Consider the following 18,591-nt stretch of genomic DNA (forward strand, 5'->3'; position numbering starts at 1 on the left):
ACATGCTGCACTTCCCTCCAATATCCATGGCCTATGTCTAATAAGGACATCTCTTCTGATGTCTGTGGACTCTAAGCATTCGTAGATGACTAATTGGTATTACTGCAGTGAACCTGAATGGTGTGCACATACAGACACCAGTCTTCAGCATGGATACAACCTTTCGTATTCATAGCCACCCGAGTTCACAAGAGGGCATCGTACACATTTAATTTGTTCACTGTATCATGTATGATAAAAGGTTATGTGGCTCTTGACGGATTTCAGTTGAATCATTATGGAGATTTTTGAAATGTGTATCTATTAAAAATGTTACAAACAGGAAGAAACGGTTTCCCATTTTCAGAAACCCTTCTGTGTTTTGCCATCTGCCAGCACTCTCTTAGGTTTTGGAACCCTTTGTGGCAGTTAGCCTATGCTACAGTTAGGCCAGGTTTTGTCCTTGAGTTGATTTGGAGTGAAAAGGCTAATTTACATTGTTTCTTCCCACATTGGATTGGCTCGTCTCAGCTTGAGACCTGCAGTAATTGGGGGTAGTTCCTGCAGCCAGACTGGCTGATTTTCTGATTAATAAGTCAGCCAAGTGCAAAGCCAAGGGTGTTTTGGATGAAGAATATCTTGCATTAGAAGTAACTGCCATTCTGAGTCAACTGGCCATGTCACTGAGATATTTAAGTCTGAATTATTTCCTCTGAGACAGGAGCCATGGTGCTATTGAACAAACTACTGAGCAAAACTTCCATTAACATCAATCGGACCAGAATCACACTCCTAGTGTATTTGCTTAAATAAGTGAAGTTGTTTTTGTCTTCATCTTCTTACATATGGACATAAAAATAAAAGATGGGTGTGTGTGTGAAAATGAATTTCAGTTTTGTTTAATTGGCTTATCTTGTTTTTTAATTCTACTCACATAGTATAATGATGGGGCCATAGAAGTACCTACACAGATTTTAAATCAACAGAACACAAATATATTTTTAAAATGAAACTCAATATTAATTTTTGTTCCTGAAGCAGGAATCCAAAATAATATTTATGATATGCAGCTAAACCATTTCCTTGCATGTAATTTAATTATGCATTCTTCATCCATGAAGCTGCAATACAGCGTCCCATCACTTCTTTAAATGGCTTCTTTACCTAGTTGGGTAATCCCTAAATCTCATTCCATGGGCTCGGGCTGTTGCTGGGTTGGCTTGCAATGCTTGTGAACTGACAGAGTCTGAAGGCATGATCTCAGGGAGAAGGGTCATTAAACAGAGAGGCCCTGCACAAATCAAATTGGACGGAGTGTGCTAGTGAGTCACAAGATGAGTATTAACTAGGGCTAGGCAAACTGTTCCAGAGCTAAGTTTAAACGTTTATTTTGTCTTTCTTTGTGCTCACTGTTTTTTTTTCTCCTTTCTCTTTTTTTAATAGCCACCTATAAAGTACTCAAAAGAGCAGGGACAGTAGAATTTAAACTATTCTAATCTCACCCCTGCATCATGAATCCACTAATGAAAATCATGTGCTTAATTTGGAAGAGGCCTCTCCCTTTAGCTCAAAAGTTGTAGGTCTTGTCCAAGTACTGTAATCCCAGGGTAGAACGCCTCATTCCTGTTCTTTTGACTACAGGTGTCTCAGGTGTTTAGTTCATGCAGGTGAAGCACCCTCTCCTGAATAAACATTGTGAAATAAGAAATGATTTGCTTGTTTGTACTAGCACAACCTACCTGTGAGGGAAATCAGTTTCAGTGTCAGACCGATGGAGAGTGTATTCCACAGTCATGGGTTTGTGATGACGAGGAGGACTGTGAAGATGGCTCAGATGAGCATCAACAATGCCGTAAGTACTTCCGTCCGAACATTATACCAGCATCATGAAAGTGCAAACCATTTGTATGTGAACATATTGATTACATAAAGCTCATGTGCACACACACACACAAATAAACCAGGCTAGTGGAAGCATAGCAACTTTTTATCAGAGTGATCTCTCTAATAAACAGCTGCTGAAAAGGGAGTACACTAAAATAATAATGAAATAAAACATAATAAAATAAAGCTGAATAGGCATTATTTAGATTAATAAAACCTCCAAATCTTGCAATAAAGTAGAAAAATAATTGGCTTTGCAGTTTAAATAAAAAAGAAAAGAAAATGTAAGATGCATATCAGTCACAGAAGAAGTAATAGGGAACTTACTACCAGATTCCAAAAATTGAATAGTGAAGTTACATCATTTTATGAACAGTTATACGCTTCTCAATCACCCTCAGTTAGGAGCCTCTTCATTCATTTTTTACTAAAACTTTTATTCAGCAGGCTCAGAATCAAAAAAAAGAAACTATACATTTTTCCCTGGAAAAGGTTTGGAATCTATAAAAGGAAAAATAAGTAAATCTCTAAGTAGAGAAGAGTAATGAAGGGATGTTAAACAAACCTTTAGAGAGATTCTAATGCTATATCTGGTGAAGCTCTTCAATAAGATATTAGATAGACATTGCAATTTTACACTCTATAATGAACAGAGCTGTTATCCCTTATATTCAGATCCCCAAAAGTCCTGGCATCTGCTAATAGTCTTATGTTCCATTATCACTTAGATAGCTTAAAGCTAGTACATAAGTCCTATTAATATTTCAGTTTGAAAGGGAAATATTTTAATGATACTTTCTGTATTAATCATGCATGGATTGGCATTTATGAACAAAAATATTTAATGTTCCCTTTCTTTCTTATGCCATAGAAACAAACACAGTGATTTGGCTGCTGCACATTAGGCCAAATTTTGCCCTCAGATCATTAGCATTTGGTAGTATGTGGGATGTGGAGTGTCCAAACAATAGCTATAACCCATTTTTGGTATATCATTAGAAAAATCATTCTGATTGAGTGGGATGTGGCTTCTTTACTTTTCTTCTTGCACAGATTGGTTTTGATCCTAAGATTTGCTATTTTATTCAAACTACCTAAATATCCCTACAGTTAGTAAGCCAAATTCTGCTCAGTTACACCTGTTAAACCCCACAGACTTTGGTGGATTTTCATGAGTGTAACTTAGATCAGAATTTGGATCACAGACCAGGCACGTGATCTTAAAACTTCATTTCTGTCTCTGCTGCAGAGGGGAATAAAGCTGGGCTGTCTTTTGCCCCCATTCTCCTTTGCGTATGTTATGCAGCCACTAGTTAGTTATATATCTACTAAGGGCAGAGTAGATAATAAGGTCAAAATTCAATGACGGCTTTAAGTCAAGATTTGAACTGGGTCACTGTAACTTGCCTTCGTTCTGTGTGTGCCCATTAATTGGGAGCAGTTTTGAAAATGCCCGTCAATGGTTGCACAGTAAAATCCTGCAGCTTCTGCTTTGGAGCCACCTCTGGGAATATGCATTGATGCTAATTAATTTAAGGCACTTTTGTATTGCTTCTTCCTAGAATGCGTGTGTCAAGGTTCACTCCCCACTTTGAACTTTAGGGTACAGATGTGGGACCCGCATGAAAGACCCTCTAAGCTTATTTTTACCAGCTTAGGTTAACGGTACACTGCCACCACCAAGCAAGTTAGCCAAATATTTAAGGAGAGCCACTTGGAAGTTGGCCTTTCCCCAAATATCTTCTAAGTCCCTAACCCCCCTTTTCTGGGCAGGCTTGAGAATGATTTCCACCCAAGTCCCCTACACCCCTTTTCCTGGGTAGTCTTGAGAATAATCCTCCCCAAGCCCCTACACTCCTTTCCCTGGGAAGGCTTGAGAATGTATCCTCACCACTTAGTCCTGGTGAACATGGATCCAAACCCTTGGCAGCCGTGGGATCATTTTTAACCAAAATCCCAGTAAGAAGATTTTTTTTCTTCTCCGAGCTGAAAGGAAAGACAGATCTTATCTCTCTTTGCCTGAAGGCAGAGGTGTTAAGTTTTTTTAACAAAGGTCTTTGTTAAAGGGAGGTTTCAAGCTGTGAGAGCTAGCAAGTAATTAACATTTTGCAAAAGAACTCATAAACAAGAAAAAAGTAATCTAACCATTCCTTCTCTAAATACTCACTACCCTATAGGAGTGGGATGGCTCCTTCTTTCTCTGTCTCCGGCAAAAGCACACACAGCCCAGACAAAAGACTTTTTCCCCCTTTCAGATTTTAAAGTATCTTGTCCCCTTATTGGTCCTTCTGGTCAGGTGTCAGCTAGGTTATGTGAGCTTGTTAACCCTTTACAGGTAAAAGAGGAATTAACCCTTAAGTGTATGTTTATGACACCGTGAAACTTTTTTGTCCATGAGAGCTATTCTGAAAGGCGCACACAATTGGAATGAAGAGAAGTTTGTTTTACTCTAAGTTTTACTTTCTCACTTTTCTAACTGAGTTAGTGCCCTAACAGCAGAGCCCGTGATATGAGCACTAGTGAGGGAAGAAGGCACAGAGTCTCTGTACAAGAGCAGACCAGGATTCCATACAGCACTCTCCAGAGCATGAGGTGGGGGAAACAAGTTAGCGCACCAGCTAGAGGCATCACAGTCACAAGAGAGCATGGTCTACTGACTAAAGGCAAGATCATGCTTCACTTTCCATGCATGTAGGCAATGCGGTAGATAGGCTCGAGATTGCATGCCACTTTGGCCATTCTGAATTATCCTGCAGTAGCTGGCGGAGTGGCTTTGGCCTGCTGTGGCTGGTTCCACTTACTTATTTGGGTAACAGTAGTGTCCTGAGACCTCAGTCAGGACTTGGAAACCTATTGTGTTGGGCAGAGGACAAATCAGCCCCCAGCATGGAGGAAAAATTGGAGATGGGGCCACATGATCCATGACTATCAGATTAAGTGCTTCAAAGCCCTGGCATGGGTTGGAGCAGTGGCTGCGCATTAGGAAATGTGTTATGGTTGTGTGGCCTGCCCACTGGTTGGCAGGTGACTTTTATTTCTGCCCGAGACACAGAGGTCAAGTAATAAAAGACTGTATATTTCATGAGAGGGACTCAGTAATAAAAAGGGGAAGAGGAGAAGTACTTTGCTGCATGTAGGCCCCTCATTTGGTGAAAATCTAAATTAACTGTTTCTTGCAGCGGGGAGGACATGCTCAAGTCAGCAGTTCACATGTTCAAATGGACAGTGCATCCCGAATGGTTACACGTGTGATCGAGTTAAAGACTGCACTGATGGAACAGATGAGAGAGGCTGCCGTAAGTCTTTTAAATCTTAGCACTAGATCTGGTTTCAGCCCATCTCTCTTTGGCATTTTAATCAATTTGTAAGATTAAGGGGCTTGTTGATGGACAGAAATGACCACAATATGCTTTTTGTTATCAGAATTTCATTGCAGATTCTTTCATGGATTAGAGCTGATGTTCTGATACAGTTTCATTATTGTGGGACTTATTAAGTCCCTACTGCTGCCTTATGGTCAGGGCTTTTTGCTTGCCTGTCTCAGCAATAATAACGTTTTCATTTTAAAAACATCTTTAAAATGTTTTAAAACTTTGGAAAATTTAAAAAAATCTCATTTTGTATAAGAACTTTTATAATCAAACCTTTGCATACCTCTCAGTGGGGATTGTGACAATGTATCTAAAGATGGAATTTGGCCCCAGTATTTCATGTGTCTTATTTTTAACTGCCTGAAAATAATGTAGGGGAAATTCAAGCATTTCTTGTCTTTGTTTTTTTCTTAAGTTGTTTTAATTAAAAGTTACATATTAAGTTTAACTATAAAAGTGGTCAATAGAAAAACTGTAGGAGGTTTTATTTTGTTTTTGCGGATTGTCTATGGTACTTTATGCGAAACTGTATCATATGCTGGGATTATATCAAATATTGTGGTAAGCTTTATAACCATACATACAGAGTGTGTTCCCCAGTGATTATTAGGATGCCTAACAAGGAAAGTACAGCTGAAGGCCCTGATTCCTTAAAGATTTAAGCAGGTACTTAATTTTGTGCAATGTGAGTAGTCCTGTGACTTCAGTGGGACTGCTCAGTGTGTAAAGGTAAGCACATGCAGGATCAGAATCTAAGTGTTGGCCTGGGGAGAAACATTGGCCTCACTGAAGTCAATGGGAGTTTTGCTGTTGACTTCAATGGGGACAGGTTTTCACCTCTGATAATTTCATGGAGCATGGGAAAAAAAACATTGTATGCAGCGAGGGTGAAGGTGAAGACAATGGGATGTTGAATAATTATTGTGCATATATGGGAGGAGGCAAGCGTGGGAAACATCATAGAAGGGGATGTGGGAGAAGGAGATGATGAATGGGAAAAGGGGACACTGGGAGGGAAGGAGTCAGTATACTCTGGGGCTGAAGGAAGAGACAGTTATACATAGGGAAGTAGAAAGTAAGCATGTATGCGCCACCAGTTGTGTATCAGTAGGGTGATAATGGGGAAGCAATGGGTGCTTTGGAATAAAAAAATATTTTTTAAGACAAAAAGAGGATCATTTTAATTTAAATATTATCAAAGATTTACAAATAATGTAACATTCAGTAGAGGGAAAACTTAAGGTATAAACAAATATAAATAACAAAATAAAATGTTCAAAAGTTGGCTCATAAGTTGCACTTGCAAAATTTGCATGCACAACCATTGTGAATGCAAATTTACACAAGCAAATAGCTAATTGCACAGACAGTTGTTACTTAAAAACACAGCACTTCATTTTGTGTAACCAGATTCCTGTTTACACATGCAAATGTATGATTTGTGCACACAATATGTATGTTTGCAAATTTTTCATGCACAAGCTTGGCCAAATATTTAATGGTCAGTGCCTATCTTGTGTTGCCTATAGTCAGCGGGAGTTATTTGGGTGGATTAGAGGTCAGAATATTGTGTTTTGCATATATTACTAAGTAAGTAAGTAATATGAACAACTACCCAAGGGACTGCACTGTAGGCCCCCCAAGCAACATTTCACTGGTCCCAGGGCAAACTCATAACATGGGTGCCCAACTTATTCCACAAAGACATTAATTAATGAAAGAAAAAATATATTTTATTTTTGAAATGGCATAGATGGGCCGTATCACTTTAAGCTTTACCTTTCTGATCTTTTTTCAGTAGCAAAATCACAGATGATCTCACTAAAGTCAACTTTTTTTGCAAGTTCACACTTAAGTAACTTAAGCGTTCCTATGCAATAGCAGATCATCTGCAGTTTTTGATGAGTACCAGCTTGCAGAAGACTTCTTTTGGCTTCTGCCAAGGTCATTGGCATTATGCAAAATGTTCATAGGGCTATATACACTGAAAATTAGTTGTAGTTTTTTGTTGTAAATCTCATTAAGTAAGATAAGTGGTAGCAGATCAAGTTCTATTCCAAAAGTAGACTGGAAGCCAGTCTCTTAGAATCTTTTCTCTGTTGCTGAAAGTCCTGCGTTTTAGAAGAAATGCAGGGAAACTATGACTGTCAACAGCTTTTCGGATAGACTTCACTAGCTTTTGCATTGGTTCGATATTCGGAGCACCAGATAGAACAATTTTTTGATAAAGAGAATCTGTAATGTGTTTAGGCCACAATACTGGATCTTGTAAAAAGCATGACTTGGTAAGTAGTGTAGCATTTCTCTCTCTTGCTTCTTGCAAATCTTCCTCTAAGTCTGGTGGTAATATTACTTGACTATCTTTGAAAGTCATTAGATTGGAATCACATGATTCATCTGGCTCCTTTTCTTCAGTTTCCACAGTCTTTATATTGAAATCATTGTCACCTTGTGGTTTTTGTTTATCCAGTTTCTTAGTTTGTGCATTGTTTTGAGCCAGGCTGTTGAGAGTCCTTGTCTATTTGGAAATATTAGAGGATTGACTGGGGTCCTTTGGCTTCTTTTCTTTCTCTTTCTTTAAGCTCTTGACGTTTCTGGCTGCCTGATTTGTATTGGTAGCCAAACATGGCAGTATGGAGCACATACTAATGATACACAAGTGACAGATGCTCTCTAGGCACCCTGGAGATACTGTCCCTGGGATATGGTCTCAGCCATCTAGGTACCCTTGAGGACTCATTCACTGTTTGGAATGTTGCTTCTGGTTTAACATTGCTTCTGATTGGCTCAGGTAAATCTTGCAAGATCACGCGAGATCTGGACACCGCATAGATGTATAGGAACAAACATACTCACCGAGATGTATAACATTTAATCAAGCTCAAACATCCACAGTTCAGCCAGAAATTTGTTCTCATGGCTTTCTGGCTGCATCCGTCATTGGACCAGACTCTGGTAAAGTGTACCCATTTCCCCCCTTTACTAGGGGCTTGCTGCTTTGGAATAGCTTGTAGCTGGGAGCTGGAGAAAGTGGAGGCTGCTATGGTCACTTGTGCTTCTTCTCTAATTTTAGTTTCATTTCTTTGAGGACATCTTAGTGTTGGATTCCTCCTGCTTGAACTCTGGACTATACAGAGTGTCTCATGGCAGAGAAGAGACAGAACTGTCATTATGAGTATAAAGAGGATTTTTCATTGTGCCTGCTGGACACAGAGAGATCCTATGGCTTTTCCAGTAAAACTTAAAGTAAAACAGTCTCCCACACCCACTGAGTTAAAATAGCTGTGGACTGCCTAGTGACACCACACAGGGTCAAGTCCTGGCCTGGAGTTCACAGTCATGGAAGAGACTACTGAGTGAACTACAGAATAGAGGCCTCATTTTTCAAGGGGATGTCACTTGTGCCTAATGCTTACCTAAAATAGTGCATCTCGGCATGCTTGCTGATAGCATTAGTAATAATAAAAAGCTACGCTCATAGATCATGAAGCAGGTGCCAGTGTTTGCAGTGTTGCTAGCAAGAAGACAGCAGTGAACTACAAAATACACTCTCAGGAAACAGATTTGGAAAAAAAGTAGAACATTGGATACTGGGTCATTGATAGACGAACAAGAAATAAAAAGTCACTAATTGCTTTATTTACACAAAAAAGGCCGGTGTACATGCTATATAAAAGAAAACCAGTATATTACATTCTCAGCCAACAGCCTGTGCCTTTTATCCCTTACTTACAAATGGCTAAAAATGAGTGCTGTCTGTAAAATAAAAAGTGATTTAGAAGCAAAGGGTACTCTGGAATAAAAGGCAGCCCAGACAGCCAGCTTGGAGCTGTTCCACATGATAGACCTCCAGCCGACTCTAAAGTCACTAGCACAAATGCCTGAAGAATCTGCCAAGGATCCAGGAACAGATGCCACTGCTGGACAAATATTTTGCACAGCTTGGCATTTGTGTCCTGTAAAAGCTTAGGAGAAAAGAGCTGGTGTTTAGCAAATGTTCAGAATATTTTTTGGGAAAAACAGTTTTCCTGAAAATGAAGTATTGTTAAAAATTAACATTCCTGTGAAGTGAAAAACTTAATGGTGACACTTTGTATTTACACAGCACCTTTTATTCAAGGATCTCAAAGCACTTTATAAACAATAATTAGCCTCCCAAACTCCTTGTAAAATAGATGATCATAGAATCGTAGGACTGGAAGGGACCTCGAGAGCTCATTTAATCCAGTCCCCTGCACTCAGGGCAAGACTAAGTATTATCTAGACCATCCCTGACAAGTGTTTGTCTAACCTGCTCTTAAAAATCTTCAATGATGGAGATTCTACAACCTCCCTAGGCAATTTATTCCAGAGTGCTTAAGCACCCTGACAATTAGGAAGTTTTTCCTAACGTCCAACCTAAGCCTCTCTTGCTGCAATTTAAGCCCATTGCTTCTTGTCCTATCCTTAGAGGTTAAGGAGAACAATTATTCTCCCTGCTCCTTGTAACAACCTTTTACGTACCTGAATGAAGTTATTCCCATTTTGTCAATGGGTAGAGTGAGGAATGGAGAGGGTACATGACGCATCCAAGGTTACACAGTAAGTCAGTGGCAGATCGAGCAATAGAACTCAATCCTTTGCTTTGAGCAGCAGACACAACAATGTTTGAAAATGAAATTACACATTTGATATTCTGTGTTTTTATTTTAATGCTCCAAGATAAATAGAAAAATAAAATTTTGGTTTGAAGTTATTGGAATTGGGCCTATTGCATGGTTTAGCAGTGTTGATTGGGTCCAATCTATTGCTCCATGGGTCACTAGATCTTGGAATTTTTGTGGATGTAGCATGTTGAGCCCTGAGGAGAGGAACTGCCTCATGTCATTCAGCAGCAACCACTCTGGCTGATTGGAGACTGCTGTTGACAGTCCTTCTTAGTCAGAAGGGTGATGACTCTGTCTTGTCTGCTAGTTAGAGAGAAAGTAGTGGTGGGGGGAGGAGGTGAGGATCAGAAAGATGTAAGGGTCCAGCGGACCATCCCCGAAGAGAATTTTACACTTTTATCTTTGCAAGAACTGAGGCTATAAGCAAAGACTATAAATCATAATGAATCACATGGTGATTTGATATACTGTAAATAGGGATTCCATTCGATTTTATACTTTGCTAGCAGTGGAGGTTGTGTGTTAATATTAGTAAGTACTATTTGTTTCCATCCAATCATTTCCCTTTCTCATCTGTGTTGATGCAAAGAAATGGTAAGAGAAATATCATTAATTTGGCCTTTTCCTCTAGCACAAGTAATTTGTACTAAAGCTTTTTTTAAATGAAAAATCTGTATAGAGTGGTCACGATTCATTGAGGAGACATCAAAGTTCATTTGCTGCCATTTTCCGTCAGAGTGTAAAGAGTATGTAAACATGTAGTGGACAGGTCTCTTACCGCAGAACTTTGGCAGTTAGTTATTTCTGGAAGCAGATTTAAATTGCAAAGAAGATAAAGACTCAGCCAGTTTCTGAATGAGTTGCAATATTTAAGAAACCAGTCAAATGCAAAATGCCACCAATATTAAGTAACTGAGCAATTAAACCTGTAGTAAAATGCAACATGGAAATTCAAAGCCATAGTCCATTTTCCTTGCTGTTAATCCCATTAGCAGTAAAAGGCTAAGATAAACAACAGAAAAACATTTCAGCAGCAAGCCATTTAATTAGTGTATTGAAGCTGTTTCTGTTTCATAAAAATGTTTCTTGTCTCATTAAATAAATGCATCACTTTGTTTGTCTGTTTTATAGAAAATGGCTAATTCTTAGTTCAGTTTTAAAATACTTATTAACACTTAAAAATGCAGAATGAAAATGTAAACCTTCTGCAGGAATGATTTGATCACAAATGTGTTTTAACCGTAAATAGCTAAGGTCTGTGTGATACCGAGCTGTCTTCCCATTTTGGTAAAGTGTGGTATTCCCCCACCCCTCCTGCCAACCTCTCAATTTAAAAATGAAAAAACCTATACCTGGGGTGGGAGCACCTGGCATCTCTGTGTTCTACCCTGCAGTGGCTGCTGTGGCCAAGAAAAGAATAGTTACGTGAACCCAACCTTGTCAGCCAGGCAGGTCACTGTAGTGTGGGGCTATGAGGGAAGAAGGGAAATCCTCCCAGAAGGACGTGTTCATTGAGGTTGATGATCTGACCACAGGCTCAGGAACTCCTGAGTTTTAATCCTGGTTTGGACAATGAGTTCCTAGAATGGGTAAATCACTTAACCTCTCAGTCTTTGCCCCAGTTACTCTATCCTTGAAATGGAGACCATACTGACTACCCCAAGAGGTTTTAACAAGTTACGGTTTGTAAAATGTTTTGAAAATGTCTCTGTAATAAAAAGTGTGACATGCAGGAGACCTGCTAAGAAATTGCTCTTTATTCTCTGGCTGCTCTCATAGGACATGGTCAGGGTTACAAGAGGCTACACTCCTCCATCGTGTGGCAGAAGTCAGTGTCTGCTGCTTCCACTGGCTACTGTTACAGCTAATCTGCTAAGTATTATCGCTTGGTTATATTTTCCTCACGACTGTCTATCCCTGAGGTCTCAGAGCAAAAATATTAGATGGGAAGCAAAATAGTGTTGTTCTAGTCACTGCTGTAGAATAGCTTTCAAGCTGTTTATAAAGGTACAGTGTGTCCTTTGTGTTGCTACGTTTTAAATGCACCAATTAAATAAAATAACAGTAGTGACTGGTGCCCCAAATAGCTTGTGGGGCTGCGGGTAGCATGGTGCCTCCTCTCCCACCTGTCCTCTTCTGATGGTTGATCGTATTTTGAAAGTGGAAAACTGGGACAACGCAGGTGGAAGCTGACAGGGAAGTGCTTTGGATGGGGATAAGCCAGGCCCTTAATTTTTGTTTTTTTACTGAAAAATTCCTGGGTTTTACCAAAGCTAAAATGCCATTTGGTTTTTCACATGAATTTGGACCACTCAGATACATAAACACATACATATGTTAAGAAAATCAAATACATTACATTAGGTAGATGTGTTTATGTTAATAAATTACCAGTAGTCTTAGTGTAAATGTGAGGCTATCAGTTAAAGTAAGGCAATGTTGTGGAAGACACACACAGGCACACATGTATATGTACACGTACATGTACATCAGTGCTTGAGTCCTAAAAAAAGAGGTGCCAGAACTCCCTGGACTTGGCTCCCTGCTCTGGAAGGAGAAATGACAGGTCAGTAACCTGGGCAGCCCAGGGAATCAAATCAGGTTAAAAGTACTCTTACATTTCTCTATTTTAAATTTTTGTCTGTCCGCCTGTCCCCCAACATTAACCAAGATATTTACCCAGAAAAGTGTGAAGTTAGTTTTTTGCACTGATTTTCACCCATTTTTAAATTTTTGTAATAAACGCTAATAAATTCCTGGAAAGTTTTAAACAAAGTAAAAACAGAAAATAAAGTATCTTGGGGAACCCCTCTACTGCCTACTTTCCCTCTCCACAGCTCATAATCAACTAGTCTGTTCTGAAACCTCTCACACTCAACAACCATAGGCTCAGAACAAGCCCAGAGAAACAGTATTGCCAGCTTTTGTGATTTATCACAAATTTCACACATATTTGGTGTTTTTTCCTACAAGCCTCAGCTCCTGGAGTCAGGTGATCTCATAGTCTCAGTTTTCATTAAGAAAAACTTTTCTAGCCTTAATGGTTGGAAAAACCTGGAAAATGTGAACCTTGAAGGCCCCACATCCAGCAAGAGAATGTAAAGAACTCCACATTTATTATTTTTCAAAATCTCATGATTTTTAACTCATGATTTTGGGGGGCCTGAATCATGGTCTTGAAAGATTGAGGTTGACCACACTGTAGAACACACACACACACACACACACACACACACACACACACACACACACACACACACACACACACACACACACACACACCATTAAAGAAGATGGCCATTAGTACAATAATTGTAAAGTGGATAAGGACCTGGCCAAAAGGGAGAAGGAAATGGGTTGTGCTAAAAGGTGAATGATTGGATTGGAGGGAGTTACAAGTGTAATTCCTGAAAGATTGGTCTTGGGGCCAATCTGATTAGGCTGCATTGTCAATACAGATGAGGTTCAGAATATTATACAGGAAGATCTGGATGACTTTGTAGACTGAAATGACAGAAATGAAAAGAAATTCAATAGTACAAACTGTAAGATCATACACTTAGGGTCTAATAATAAGAATTTCTGCTACAAACTGGTGGCTCATCAGTTGGAAGCAGCAGAGGAGGAGAGAGACGTGGGTGAGTTGGTGGATCGCAGGATGACGATGAGCCACTAATGTGATCCTAGGATGTATCAGGTGAGAAATTTCCAGTAAAGATAGAGAAGCGTTAATGCCATTGTATAAGGCAGTGGCAAGACCTCATCTGGAAAACTCTTTACAGTTCTGCTCACCCATTTTCAAGAAAGATGAATTCAAACTGGAACAGCTGCAGAGGGGAATGGATGTCCTATCTTATGAGGAGAGGCTGGAAGAACTTGGCTTGTTTAGCCTAGCAAAAAGAAGGCTTAGGGGGATATGACTGCTCTCTATACATACATCAGTGGGTAAACCTTTTCAACTAAAGGTCAGTGTTGGCACAGGAACAAATAGGCATAAACTGGCCATGAACAAAACCAGACTGGAAATAAGAAGGTTTCTAACCGTCCCTGCCTTAGTAGTACTTATTATAAAAACTAATAGACTGCAAACTGGGCAAAATGCATATTTTAAATGACACCCAAACACCTCTGCTAATGGCACCTGATGACATCTTTTTAACTGTTTACATTGACATGACATGAGGAGAGTGTGCAAGACCCGAGTTGAGAGCATGCCCACTGCAGGAGTGATGCTTCCATAGCAGGGGTAGGCAACCTATGGCACGGGTGCCAAAGGTGGCACATGAGCTGATTTTCAGTGGCACTCACACTGCCCGGGTCCTGGCCACCGGTCTAGGGAGCTCTGCATTTTAATTTAATTTTAAAAGAAGCTTCTTAAACATTTTAGAAATCTTATTTACTTTACGTACAACAATAGTTTAGTTATATATTATAGACTTATAGAAAGAGATCTTCTAAAAACGTTAAAATGTATTTCTGGCACGTGAAACCTTAAATTAGAGTGAATAAATGAAGACTCTGCACAGCACTTCTGAAAGGTTGCCGACCCCTGTTCCATAGGTTCTCTCTTCTCCAGAGAGATTCCAGTGTGTAGTGGGGGAAAATGGTGCGAACTAGTGTGAACTAGTTGTCAATAATTTACAGTAGTTTGGTGGTGGGTTTCAGTCCAGGAAAATGGGGCCAGCTTTCATATTTTCCCCTCTTAGCCTCACTCGGGGGTTCTGCAACAACATAAAATATCACTGGACGGGTTTATTGGAGGTGAGATAGAACTACTCCTCGCTTAAAACACTTCCCTCACCTCAGATCTGTGGGTTTTGTCTCCCCTTCCATTGTGGAAGTGGAGCAGGTTGTGGAGTCCACAGCTGGCTGCAGTTATTAGTAGGCTCTAAAATGTTGTTTCGTTGTTTGAAGTTTTGAAAATAAAACACGCACAATATTTTTACTTTTTCTTTGTTGGTGACAGAAATGATCCATTAGTTGTTCTCTAGCTCAAACTAACCTCTTTTTTTCCAAACAGAGATACTGTCAGTTTCCACCAGCTGAGTGATCTGATTGGTGGAATATTCTTACATGCTTAGTAAAGCCTGATCAGCCAGATTTAGCCTTTGAGGCTGTTAGTCCCCAAAAGAACTTTGGCTTCCTGAGCTCCTTAGCTGCAGAGGTACTGAGTGGGAAATGTCTTCTGTGGCATGTCCAGTTAGGCATTCTCTGCAAGCATCTTTCCTCATCATCCTGTACCCAGCTTGATCAAAATGCGTATCAGTCCGTTCTAAGTGGCTCTTAATCTGAGTGCAAGTACCTCCATTTCTAGTTAAATATGTTTACTGAGATCAATAACATTTAAAACTAAGATAAGAATAAATAAAATACTTTCTTTGGTATTGTAGCATTTTCTACATTACCATGGGGTTATTTGAATTATAAACTCCTTGGAGCAAGCACCTGGTCCTGAGAGTGGGGCAGGTTGTCTCATAATTGCCTAGTTTCTTGCAGGGTTTTTTGTATGTTTCTCTGAAGCATCTGGTACTGATCACAGCTGGAGCCAGGATACTGAACTAGATGGATCATTGGTCCCTTCCAGTGTGGCGATTCCTATGTTCCTTTTTATATTTGTCTGTAAAGCACCATGCATAGTGCAGACTGAATACATAACAATATAATTATAAAGAGATACTGGATATTCTAATACTTATGGCTAATGTGTTTTTTTCTTGTAGGTTACCCAACATGTGAACAGTTATCTTGTGCAAATGGAGCATGTTTTAATGCAAGCCAGCGCTGTGATGGTAAAGTAGATTGCAGGGATGCCTCTGATGAAGCTAATTGCAGTAAGTGGCACACTTAGCATAACCCAGATACTTATAGTACTATGTATCCTCTTTGTAAGAGAAAGACTGGACTTTGTTTACTACATTTGAATATGTTTTTTTCTTTTCTCCATTCAAATGGTATCGTTCAGCCCATGGATGTGCCAGTACCCAGTTTCAATGTGCTAATGGAGAATGCATCCCCCGAGCCTTTATCTGTGACCACGATGACGACTGTGGAGACAGGAGCGATGAAAACTCTTGCAGTACGGTGGTTTTATTTGGCTTGTTTGCCTATTTTCTTAAGAGCTGGTTTTCTTTGAAAGTGCAGCAGTTAGCACAAAGCAGGAGCAATGCTCTGTTATGTAGCAAACAGAATCAAAAGTTCTTTATATTTATATTTGCTGAATGATGGACGTTAACAATGCTTCAAAAGGAATTTGTCATGAAATAGGTGTGTGTGGTGTACTGTATGTACTGGAGTTGGCGAGAATTTGCTTTCTGATAAATGGCCTCATGTCTTGATTTTCTGTATCTGAACTAAGCCAAAGGTAACTCTTCTTGTTTCCTCTGTCCCAGCTACTCTGAGCTTGCTGCTGTGTATTTTTAAAATTTGTTTGGACCTTTTTGCATTTGCATTATTACATACTGGCTGGACTTTTTAGAATTATTCCCAGTGACCATTATTGGTGAATGTCGTATCTCTATTACATATTTAGGTTAACATTTTGTTTGAAGGTTCTGTTGTAGGAAGTCTCTTGCTTATTCTTTTCTTTTGAGGGCTGGGTAATATGTCTTCTTTTGTGCAGCAAACCCACAAAACTGCTACTTGGCTTCCTTGTGGGCTCTTCAAATGACCCCAGGGATTCTGAAGCCTACGTTGCAGGAGAGCAACAAAGACTTCAGCTTTAGGTTCATGAAAGGCCACATTTTCCTATTTAATATATTCCCAACACCAAAGACCATTTATTCCCAATGTACCTCCCCTTCAAGAGCATTCTTCATCTGCCCCTGTGATACCAACATTGTTATGCCTTATATAATGGAAAGGAATTATGTTCTCTGCTGTATGCTGCTTACTCTCCCTCTGAGAACCCAGGGCGCAATTCTCTTTATTTTGTGAGTTTGTGAGTGTCACTTCTGCACTCTGCCCAACAGTCAAGAACTTTGGGAACGAGGTGTGATCCAGCCCCACTGAGTGAATCGCTGGGGCAGCTCTAGCCCTATTACAGTTGCTTTTCAATTTCTTCAAGGAGCAAATTAAAATAATCTAAAAATAACCATTCAGAAAGTTTCTACCTAAAAACAGGGCAAAAGTACAAAAGTTACCAGTTGTGCAAAAACTTGAGCTGGGTTTACTCTTCAGGACTGGTTCTAAATGACTGGTCTCCCCATTTATCTGAGAGTTGTACATGTTTGTCCCTTGGAGCAGTTCAGTTTTCTCTTTTTCCTTCTCTCAGCTTATGCAACTTGCAGAGGCAATTTCTTCACTTGTCCAAGTGGCCGCTGTATTCATCAGAGCTGGATTTGTGATGGAGATGATGACTGTGAAGATAACGAAGATGAAAGTGGATGTGGTAAAGACAGAAGCCAACTTATTTTAATGATTCAGTTTACAAAGAAAAAACTTGCTAACCTCACTGTAAAAAGTCTTAACATAAGAATGTTTTATATCAGAATTTTTAAAGATCCGTGGACATTCCTGGAAAACATTAATTGTTTTTATAGATACAGTTCTACTAATATAGTTTATATTTTTTAATACTTTGGGTTTCTTTATTTTGTATTGCTAAGGTGGTGAGTATAAAGCAGGGTATGTTAAGAATTCATCTGCTTATTCCCTATAGCCCTGATCTTGCACCATTGAAATCAATGGAAAGTTTGTCATTGATTTTCATGGGAGCAGAGTATGTCCTCACATGAAGCGAGAATTCTCAGTTTGTAATAGAATGTCCATTTCCACGGTAACTAACTGTGATGTTACAAGTACAGGATTATGATTTCTGGTGGGTTGAGTACAGGAACAGATGAACTGCTGGAAGGAAAATCCTATTTTTGTGTAAATATTTTTTGTAACATTTTTGTTATTAATAATGTGATATTCAAAATAACCATCTCTATCTTTAATGAAGATCCTCCATACATCAAATCACCCTTTTCAGAAGAATTTTTAGTAAATCTGAATATACCAGGTAATGAGAAATGAGTGTGTAGGCATTAGGACTGATGAAGAGTTTTCTGCTGAAACTGCTTTTCTTACAAAAAATTCAGTTTTCAAATTTTTTGAAAAATTGAAATTTTCTGTGGGAACATTTAAACCAATTTTTTTTTGTACTGAGATTTTCTGTGATTGCCCTTCTCCCCCTGCCATTTTTAGACCAGCTCTAACAGGCATATTTCAAAAGAACAAAACCATTGTTCCATTTTTAGTAGACCAGTCAAGCCAAAGCTAAATAGTAATAGGTATCTGAAGAATGGGGAAAATGGAAAGGGTTCCCCTGACTGCATGAGTATTTTCCGCAGTGTAATTTGAAGACAAATGAAAGAACATGGTGACATACTATTTCTTTTATGGGCTGTCAGGGCTACATGCAACAATCAGAAGCTGAATGAAAAATAACTGAAGATGCTTATTCCCCAGGAGGCTTTTAGGAAAGCAGCTCCAAGTAGTACTTGAAGCATGTTCCTCAATTATTCTGTGTTGCTTCTCTTTTCCTTAGAAAGTGGTCGCCATGAGTGCTACCCAGGAGAATGGGCCTGTCCTGTGTCAGGACACTGTGTTCCAGTTGGTAAAGTGTGTGATGGGACTGCAGACTGCCCTGCTGGAGAAGACGAAACTAACATAACTGCAGGCAGACACTGCAGTGAGTATTAGAACTAGCAGGATGCATGGAATAGCAG

At 39.4% G+C, this 18,591-nt stretch overlaps 1 protein-coding gene across 2 annotated transcripts in view; it reads left to right on the forward strand.

Annotated features, from left to right (window-relative positions):
* LRP2 (LDL receptor related protein 2) overlaps positions 1-18,591 on the forward strand; it is a 191,998-nt gene that overhangs the window by 23,831 nt on the left and 149,576 nt on the right. For both annotated transcript variants that reach the window (XM_050916323.1, XM_050916322.1), the window contains exons 3-8: positions 1,709-1,831; positions 5,043-5,159; positions 15,601-15,711; positions 15,843-15,956; positions 17,151-17,267; positions 18,411-18,554. In XM_050916323.1, coding sequence (XP_050772280.1) covers positions 1,709-1,831; positions 5,043-5,159; positions 15,601-15,711; positions 15,843-15,956; positions 17,151-17,267; positions 18,411-18,554 — 726 coding nt within the window. The remainder of the gene's footprint in view (positions 1-1,708; positions 1,832-5,042; positions 5,160-15,600; positions 15,712-15,842; positions 15,957-17,150; positions 17,268-18,410; positions 18,555-18,591) is intronic.

Source organism: Gopherus flavomarginatus, chromosome 10 (genome assembly GCF_025201925.1).
Source record: "Gopherus flavomarginatus isolate rGopFla2 chromosome 10, rGopFla2.mat.asm, whole genome shotgun sequence".
NCBI classification, from domain to species: domain Eukaryota; kingdom Metazoa; phylum Chordata; order Testudines; family Testudinidae; genus Gopherus; species Gopherus flavomarginatus.